The sequence below is a fragment of the Urocitellus parryii genome, chromosome 2 (genome assembly GCF_045843805.1).
Source record: "Urocitellus parryii isolate mUroPar1 chromosome 2, mUroPar1.hap1, whole genome shotgun sequence".
Lineage (NCBI taxonomy): Eukaryota > Metazoa > Chordata > Mammalia > Rodentia > Sciuridae > Urocitellus > Urocitellus parryii.
The window spans coordinates 41,620,893-41,630,639 of NC_135532.1; the positions used below are offsets into that span (position 1 = coordinate 41,620,893).

At 47.5% G+C, this 9,747-nt stretch overlaps 1 protein-coding gene across 1 annotated transcript in view; it reads left to right on the forward strand.

Moving 5' to 3' along the window:
- The window catches only part of Siah3 (siah E3 ubiquitin protein ligase family member 3), a 62,152-nt gene extending 52,824 nt beyond the window's left edge, over positions 1–9,328 (forward strand). Inside the window, exon 2 of the mRNA XM_026411951.2 lies at positions 8,657–9,328. Within this exon, the coding sequence (XP_026267736.1) occupies positions 8,657–9,328 (672 nt within the window). The remainder of the gene's footprint in view (positions 1–8,656) is intronic.
- The last annotated feature ends 419 nt before the right edge of the window (positions 9,329–9,747 follow it).

A 9,747-nucleotide genomic window follows, 5' to 3' on the forward strand; every position in this document is an offset into this window, starting at 1 on the left:
GAAGTTTTTATTTCACATCCGTACTGGCAACTGGGCCGCCTCTCAGTCAGGTTCAATGCAGCTTCTGGGTCCCATCCCTGTCAGTTTTAGGGTGAGGAACTGCCAGGACACCATCCTGGTGAGCTCACAGCTGTGGACTCCTTGTACACACACACACACACACACACACACACACACACACACACTTGTCCAGCAGCTGAGAAACCAAGGTAGAGGATAGAGCCTCCACTGCAGGTGGTCCCCAGGGTTCTGTTTATGAATCATCCACTCATTCATACGTTCAAGCAGAAATATACTTACCAAGAGTCTATCAGATGCCAGGCACTGTAAAGTGCTGGACTTGCCCATTACTGGACCAGACACTGTCCCCCTAAATGACTTCCAGCTCGAGGAGAGAAGCCACCAGCTAGCGATTTTCAGTGCAGGTTGAAATGAGTAGTGAGTTGAATGTAAAGATCTTTTTTTCTTTTCTTTTTCTTTTGGTTCCAGGGATCAAACTCAGGGGCACTCAACCACTGAGCCACCTCCCCTGGATTATTTTGTATTTTATTTAGAGACAGGGTCTCACTGAGCTGCTCAGCATCTCTCTGTTGCTGAGACTGGCTTTGAACTCAGATCCTCCTGCCTCAGCTTCCCGAGCTGCTGGGGTTACAGGTGTGTGCCACCGCGCCCCGGGTATGTGAAGATCTTAACTGCTGCACGACTGCTCCAGAGGCCAGGGAGGGAGACAGCATCGCCATCTTAGAGCAGTTGATTGTCTCAAATAGACAACCCCAGTTAGATGGATGCTGACACACTTGAATGATATAAAGGACAGAACCAGGGTGAGCCTCATGGAGGAAGCTATAATTAATGCATCCCTGTGTGCTACAAAGAGGGGTCAAGCATCTGACTGTTGCATACTGGCGCTGTGCTAGCCTGAGCAAAGAGTCCCTGTCCTGAAGGCACCCAACAAACAGGAAATATTCTGGTCAGCCAAGAGCTGGGATCTAGAAAGACGGGCCCTGCAATCCTAGCTTGGGGACTCAGAGAAGTGGGTTCTGTTTTCCCATTTCCTTACCAGACCCTCATGTAGCCAGGACGGCATTAATAAGAGGGCTGGCACGGGAGGCTTTTGAGAACACAGACCAGTGTTTGTGAGGACATCTGTATGGACCTCTTCTCTATTTTTCACCTGTGGGTCTTGGTTTTAAATAGATTTGACCTCCAACTTGTCATTTTCCTCTATTCAAAGTAATGTCCCATATCCCTCTTATCTAAAGAGTCAATGACTTAGAGGCTCCTGTGTGTGCTCATCAGTCTCCACACTCAATTTACATAATTTTGGTCACTAGGAAAGAAATTTTGCATGTAATGATATTTCAGAGTGAGATCCCAATACTCCAATAGTCCTGAGAGATGGCATCAGACCGTCAGAAGCCCTGACCCAGGGGTTGGACATAGAGCAATTAGGGAACAAGCTTTTAAAACCCTTTTGTAAAGTAAGAAATCTCCCTGAACGATGTTACCCGGTCCTCACTCCCTTCCTCGCCATCCATTATGCTGATTGACAAACCACTAACGTCGCCAATGAAGACCCAGGCGGAAGTGTTAATTAGCAGCATCTGGTGTGAATCAGAAATATGGCTAGGAATTGAAGCAATTGTACTCATTATTTCTGGGGTGTGGGCTTTTCCAATAAAATGTTAGGTGATAACCTTGAAGTGAGAATTCCTGATCCAGGAATTGGCAGCCCCTGGAGTATGGTTTTTTTAAGATTATATATTATAAATATATAAGTATTATACATCTATATATCTTATTATGTATATCTCATATTATTTATACTAAAGTATTTTGAAGAAAGGTGCAGACATGATATAACCTAGGCCCCCAATATGACCGAAGTCTGACTCTGGTATGGGGGGAAAGGAGCATGAGATACATTCATTAAGAAGTCCTACCCCGGGGCTGCATTTTCTAGCTCACTTTGTGTTATTCCTTCACTGTTTTGAAGCATTCCAATGTCCTCCTGGGTTCTGTGTACACATACAGAGTTGCACTCCGTTCTGAGGGAGAGAATGGAGAGCCAGGAAAACCAAATGGACAACATTTAGCCTCCACCTCTGACTATCCTTCCCAGAAACAAAATACCATGTCATGTAGGCACGAGTACACTCCACTTCTTAGCGGACCTGACTTTGAACTTGGCTCAGGCCTTGACTTTATCCCCATACTCTAATGCCTATTTTTTAAGTCAGCTTTGCATTGCTGAGACCCAAAGACCCAACCAAAACAACTTAGAGGAGGAGAAGTTTGTGTTGGCTCACAGTTTCAGAGGTTCAGTGTGTGGTCGCCGTGACTCCATTGATCTGGGACTGGGGTGAGACAGAACATCATGGTGGAAAGGTGTGACGGAGGGAGGAATAGTGTGATGAAGGAAGCTGACAGTTCATGACAACCAGGAAGAGGAGAGAGAGGAAGAGAGAGAGAGTGTGCTTCACCCACCAGGGACAAAACGTAAACCCCAAAGGCACACCCCCAGTGACATACTTCCTCCAGCCACACCCCACCTGCCTACAGTCACCACCCAGTACAGTATTCTTTTCAAATGGATTAATATACTGATTAGGTTCCAGCTCTCATAATGTAATCATCTCACTTCTGAACATTCCTGCCTTGGCTCACACCTGAGCTTTGGGGAACATCTCATATCCAAACCCTAACCCTGCCCTGGAGTTATGTTACCCCATCCTCTCTCCACCTGCTCTTCCTTCCTCGGTGTGAAATGCATTCACAGAATCACTTCCTTTTCCATCTTCACCCAGGTTGAAAAAGCCTCCGTTAATTAATACAAATAAGAGCACGGACAAACTCAAAGCAAGAGCCTGTCATTTAAAATTGGGTGCAGAATCCTCTTTCTGCCGAAATGCATTAGCATGGCCGTGTTCTGGAAGCAAGTGGGAAGGAAAATCAATCCTGTAAGTGAGCTTGCTGACCACAGGGAGTGCAGGCTGGAGAAAGGGTCATGTCATAATTCCAAGGGCAGGTTTTCCCTTTGAAAGCCAGGATTTGGAGGTATAGCCATTACCAACCATGGGAGTGTGGCTGATCAAATTAAAGAATGCGTTTTTAAATTCAATTACACCCTCAGTGGAAATAGCCTCACAAATGCTTGGGGGGAAAGAATTATACCCAGTCTATAAAGCCTAACATTTCCAAACTCAATTCTGCACATTATTCTAAAGGTTAATTCAAAATCTCTCTTCCAAATGGGAAGTTAAATACAGCCAATGGAAGGAAGGCATCCTCTGACTGACTGAGGCGTTTATCAGCCTGTAAGAGTTCATTAGTTTTAATTAGTGTAATCACTAATGTTGCATTAACAGTTTAGTGAAGGAAAGTAATTACTCACACATCCACTGTATTAGATGGGAAGATTAGAATTCATTTTCCAAAAACGATTAGCATTTTGCCAATTAAAAGCATCCCTTCTCCCTGCCAGCAGACCTGTGACCTCCGTCACCCAAGGATCGTTTAAATGAAACATATTTTGCATCAGAAGATGGAGTAGGGAGACATGAGGAATTAAGACTGCATTTATTCTTAGCGCCCTTCTTGGAGCACAGCAAGCGCCCGGGTCTCCGTGAGTCCATAATGTCCCACTCTATTTGCATAGTCATTCAATTCGGTCTCTTTGGATTATATCCTTGGCTGCTTTGTGATACAGCAGCAATTAAAAAAACAAGACGTAAAAAGGCTGGCAGATGAAGAAGCCCAAAGGAAGCTACAGGAGCGCTTAGGTGGAAGAGCACTGTTGTTTCCACTGGGTGGACAGGGTGGGGACTGGCTGCTGGCCCCACTCTGAGTGCTAGTTTGGAGCAGGCTCTGCTTGTGGGCCTGGGCACATGGTGCCACCCTCAAGAACACTTTAAAGTGCACAGCTGAGTCCTGGGCCTTCCTGCTGGTTTCCCACTGGGCACTGAAGGCCATCTCAGCCTCCCCTTGATTTGGCAATAAGGCCCAACCCCTCTCCATCTCCACCAGATGGCCCATCTGCCAGGTCTGTTGGAAACTTCTTGTCGCTTCTTAAACATCTTGCCTTCTATCACATCTGGCCCTTTCAAACTTGTTGTTCTCCCTGTCGGCAAGACCTTTACCTAATTTGTTAGAGAACTCACCCTTCATGCTTCACACAGAATAAATGTCCCTCAAGCTCGCTAGAATAGCCTCCCCTACTTTTTGCTATGAGAGCCCTTCATGCCTGAAATCCTCCCTCAGTGTCTGCTGGGATTGGTTCCGGAAACTTCTGTGGTACTCAAATCCATGGATATTCAAGCCCCTCATATAAAATGACCTAGTGTTTACATATAACTCATGGACATCCTCCCAAATCCTTTAAACCATCAGTAGATTATTTATAAAACCTACTACGATGCAAATGCTGTACATTTTGTTTAGAACATAGTGTCAAGAAAAAAAGTCTGTACATGTTCTGTACAGATATGATTTTCGAAAATATTTTCAATCTGTGGTTGACAGAAAGCACAGATACAGAGGACCTGCTACACTGCATTTTTGCATTGTTTTATAACATACATGATCCTAGGGGCCAGTGAGCCAGGAACAAGGATGCTCTTCTGTATCCTCAACCCTTTGCACTGTTAGGTGACTACCTTGAGTTGTGGTCATGTTTCTCTCTCCTCCCCACCTGAAACCTCATCAGAGCTCACCTACCACATCACATAGGAGGGAACAGGGATATTTGCATACAGATAGGCATCCTCCTCCTCCTCCGCCTACCTGCCTCGCTCAGTACCATTTCCAAAGGGAGTCAACACTTGCTTGGTGCACTCTCGACTCCCTTTGCTGACAGGTTCCTGGTTGCATTGTCTGATGGGGGGGCACTGGCAGATTGGAGAGAGGGATAAGGGAGCTCAGGGTATCCCCCCTCCTTCCCTACTTTGACTTCACGTGTCTGACATTGGCTGCACAGCACAACACAGAAGAAGGAGAGTGGGCTGGGGAAGGGCTTATGGAGGTTAACTAGCCCAGAGGCCACTTCTGAGACGGGAATCCCAGGACATTCTGTTGTCATGCATTAGGCCAAGGGCAAAATCAGGTTCTCCAGGCTCTTGTGGTAGCCTGTGTTCAACCAAATTGCCACCCACGTGTGAAGGTCAAGTGACCAGGCTGGAGAGAGGAAGGCATGGACCAAGGCAGAAGGTCACCAAAGTCTTCACCCCCAACCCCATCTAAATGGAAAGATCATCTTCGTATGAACACTTGCCTTCCTTTTTAATGCCATCTTAAGGCATTATTTTATTGCTTCTTAAACATCTTGCCTTCTTTCGCATCTGGCCCTTTCAAACTTGTTGTTCTCCCAGTCAGCAAGACCTTTGGGGTTAATTATTTTTGCCAGTAAGAAAACTTCCTTCATTTACTTGCTGGACAAGTAAACAGATAAAAGTCTTTTGAGATCCAGACTGTGTTCTTCCCAGACTATGATCCTTGTCCCCTTTAGCTATTCTGGGCTCCATTTCCAGCCTCATCTTTTATGTGCTGTGTGACTTTGAGCAAGTGACTCAGTCCCTCTGTGTCTTAGTTTCTTCATCAATAAGACAAGCATAACATATTTCTCTCATGATTATTGTAAAGCCCATGTGAGAAAGGGGTCTTCTCAGAGACTGGGTAGGGGCAGCATTTGGGGCTTCCCATCAGAGCACAAGACTGGGTTTTCTTGAGCACAGCTGAAGAGGCAGACCACCTTTCAGGAAGGTGCAGACTTCTGGAAAGACCATGGAGCCTAGCTGGTGTTGGGGACCACATATCAAGTCAAGATGGCGCCTGGCAGTTTGCCAGGAGGAGTGGTTTGTAAGGCAACGCCACCAAGCCACTTAGATGGTAGGGATTCCTTATTGGCTGATTGCTGTAACTGGATGATGCTAATTGAGTCAAGCTGTGTGTAACCAGTTAGGTATATATACCTCTGCTGTTTTGCAATAAGGCAGCTCCTGCTACCTTGGGTGCCCGCTACCTTGAGTTCCCGCTCCGTTCCTGCTGAGTTTCCCTGCAATAAAGCAGTTCCCGCTTCGGCCTTCAATGTTGAGAGCCACAACCAAGTCAAGATGGCACCTGGCATTTTGCCAGAAGGAGTGGTTGAGGGGTAATGCCAGCGAGCCATTAAGATGATGATAATTAAGTTAAGCTGTGTGTAATTATTAAGATAATGACTGATTGCTGTAACTGGATGGTGCTGGATTGGGGCAGGCTGTATATTCAGTTGTGTATATGGACCTCTGCTGTCCGGCAATAAGGCGACTCCTGCTACCTCGTGTGCCTGCTACTTTTGAGTTCTCGCGGAGTTCCCGTTGAGTTCCCGTTTAGTTCTCGCGGAGTTCCCGTTGGTTCTCGCGGAGTTCCCGTTGAGTTTCTGTGGAGTTCGCGTGGGTTCTCGAATAAAGTTCGTTCCTGCTTGAATCTACAAGTGGCTCGTGACCTCCCGGTTATTGTGCGCAGCCGGACTGCGGCAAGCTGGAGCCTAGCTGATGGAGATGCAGCCCTGGATTTCTTGGGAGGAACCCTCCCTTTACCCAGTGAGTAAATGGTCCAGGCTGCCGGCAGGCAGATGGCAACTCAACAAGGTTTAATTTATCTGTAAACAAACAAAAAACCCCAAACTGATCTTTACTGTGAGAGAATTAATGAAATAATTATTTTCTAAAATCTACTTTTCCTGGTGCCGAACACTTAGTAGATGCTACATACTAGGTAACTCCCTTCTCGGTGTTTAATACTAAAGGGTAACTGATCACTAGCAGAATTCTGGAACATAGTCTGTCACCTCTCGGCTGATGAAGGCGCGATGTCTCCCTTAGGGGTGAGGATGGGTGACAGCAGGCGGCCCAGTAGCTACCATCAGAGGCAGGAAGGCGCTGCTGGAGGGACTTCCATAGCTTACACTGCTTCTGCAAGAACCCAGACCCCGGAAGCTAGAGCTAACAACTCCAGAGCAGACCTCATCTATGCCCACCTGCCTCTAGGTCACCTCCACCACCAGGTGGCCGTCTCTGCATACCACGTGTATGAATGTGTGCGTGTACTCATACTCTAAAGAGGGGGATGCCAGTTAGCCACAGTGAGCTAGCAGAGAGAAAAATTCTTGTAACCATGGTGGTGAGTGTAAAAGGCAGACTTTCACCCTATTTTCTATACTTTGGGAACAAACTGAAGCAAGGAGAAAAGGCAGGTGCCCAAAGGCACTTCAAGTCTGGAAAGCATTTGGAGAACTAGGGCAGACGGGACTTTCGCGACCTGAGGGTAGCCTAGGAGACCACTACCAGGTGAGGGCCCCATGCCTGGGCTGGGGGTGGGGGGAGGGCGCTATAAGGCTGCCACCTCCACCCAATGGCCCAGATCCTTCAGTAGCTAATTAAAGACAAGCGAAACTCGGGAGTGAGAGTGGGGAGCTGAAGGCAGGCAGAACTGGGGTGGGGTATGTGCTCTGTGTTCTGAGTCAGGAGGTGTGAAAACGAATCCCTGTCTGCGGCTTTCCCGCGTGGTAACCTCAGGCACATTGCAGCTGAAGCCTGTATCTTCAACTGAAAAATATGAATCATAGTCCTCATGTCACAAGGAGGACCCCTGTCAAATGTGTGATTAATTATAAGCATATTAATGTCTGTACCACCCACACCAAGAGACACGGTGTCTATCGCTAACGCCTTCAGGGCCTGGCCATAGCGGGTGCTCCATACATGCTTACAGATGCCTGATCAGAAGGTGCCATCACAGGTCTGACTGTTATTAAGGACATTTGTGGGCACACTGCCCTGAGGAACAAAGGGTCAGGAGACTGTCACAATGGAAGTGCCTGGAAGTGAGCCCCTGAGAAGTTGGTCTGGAGCAGAGAGCGAGGCATAGGGTAGAAGCGTCCATGGTGGGGGACAGTGCCCGGAGTCAAGGGTGGGGCTTCCTCCCTGGTGACTGGGGTCAACTGCACACAATTGCCTCTGTGTCCCAATGGTTGCCTTAGGACCTGGGAGAAGGATACACAAAACTGTATGACCCCGGATAACCCTGGAAGGACAAATAGGTATTATTGAGTTTTTATTCTAAAAATAACAGCAATAATAAAATAGAAAAAAAATCCATTGACTTCTATTGTCTGCACAAAAATATCAACAGTATCAAGCAAGCAAAAACAAAAACAACCAGGGTGGGGGGTGTTCTTCATGATTGATGACCATTACAGTACAATGTTATTTGAGGGGGAAAATTGGCTATTTGCTATTTGCTTGGATATCTTATTAAAGAATCACAAAGACATAAATATTGCATTTTCTTGGCCCACGTTTCCAAAATCTTAACCCCCCCATCTCCCCAGGTACCCAAAATGTCCCTCATTTTTAAAAGAAATGAACCTTTCTCTGTTGGCACTAAATAATCTGCTTTAATTTTTTTAAAAATTGTAATTAATCCCTTAATTTTATTTATTTAGTTTTATGTGGTGCTGAGGATCGAACCCAGCGACTCATCCTTAGTAGGCAAGTGCTCCACCACGGAGCTACAACCCCAGCCCGACAATCAGCTTTTAATGTTTTGGTCACCAGGGGAGTCGCAGCCAGGGACAGACACAGGTCTCATGCCCCACTAATACTACTCTCTTTCCTTCTAGTATGTGTCCAGTAGACGCGCCATCACTCAGAGCACTGCAGAGCAAGGCAGCTTCCACCCTCACCATCTCCCCCACCACCACCTGCGCCACCACCGCCACCACCACCACCTGCGCCACCACGCCCACCCCCACCACCTCCACCACCAGGAGGCAGGGCTGCACGCTGCCCAGGTGACGCCCTGCCTGTGCCCCTTGTTCTCCTGCCAGTGGGAAGGCCACCTGGAGGTGGTTGTGCCCCATCTGCGTCAGACCCACAGGGTTGACATCCTTCAGGGAGCGGAAATCGTCTTCCTGGCCACAGACATGCACCTGCCGGCGCCGGCCGACTGGATCATCATGCACTCCTGCCTCGGCCACCACTTTCTGCTGGTGCTCAGGAAGCAGGAGAGGCACGAAGGGCACCCCCAGTTCTTTGCCACCATGATGCTGATCGGGACCCCCACCCAGGCCGACTGTTTCACCTATCGCCTGGAGCTCAACAGAAACCATCGGCGTCTCAAATGGGAGGCCACCCCCCGGTCTGTCCTCGAGTGCGTGGACTCGGTCATCACAGATGGGGACTGCCTCGTCCTCAACACCTCCCTGGCCCAGCTCTTCTCTGACAATGGCAGCCTTGCCATCGGAATTGCTATCACTGCGACGGAAGTCCACTCCGCAGAAGCCGAGATGTGAGGCCAGGAGCCACCAGAAGCCCACACACGGCCTGTGAGCCCTGGACCTCTGGATGTCAGGACACTAGACTCCTTTTTATTCTTCTCCTTCTTTCCTTCTTTTTTTTTTTTTTTTTCCTTTTAATTTTGTCTCAGGTATTTTGTGGTATTTAGTATTTGTCTGCCGCGGGCATTAATATCATGTAAACATCCTGTGATTCCAGATCTTGGCGTGATGTCTGTCCTGCTTCGTTGACATAGTTTTATAGAATGTTTGTAAGATTCGATCAGAGTAGTTATTTCCTGCCATCCCCAGTTCCTTTCTCCACTATTTCCAAAAGGAAAAGACTGTTGGGAGTTGAAAGATGTACTGTCCAAATCGTTTCTTCTTTCTTTTTTCAGTCTATTTCAGAGGGAGTCCTGCCTCTTGAGGTTGAGTCT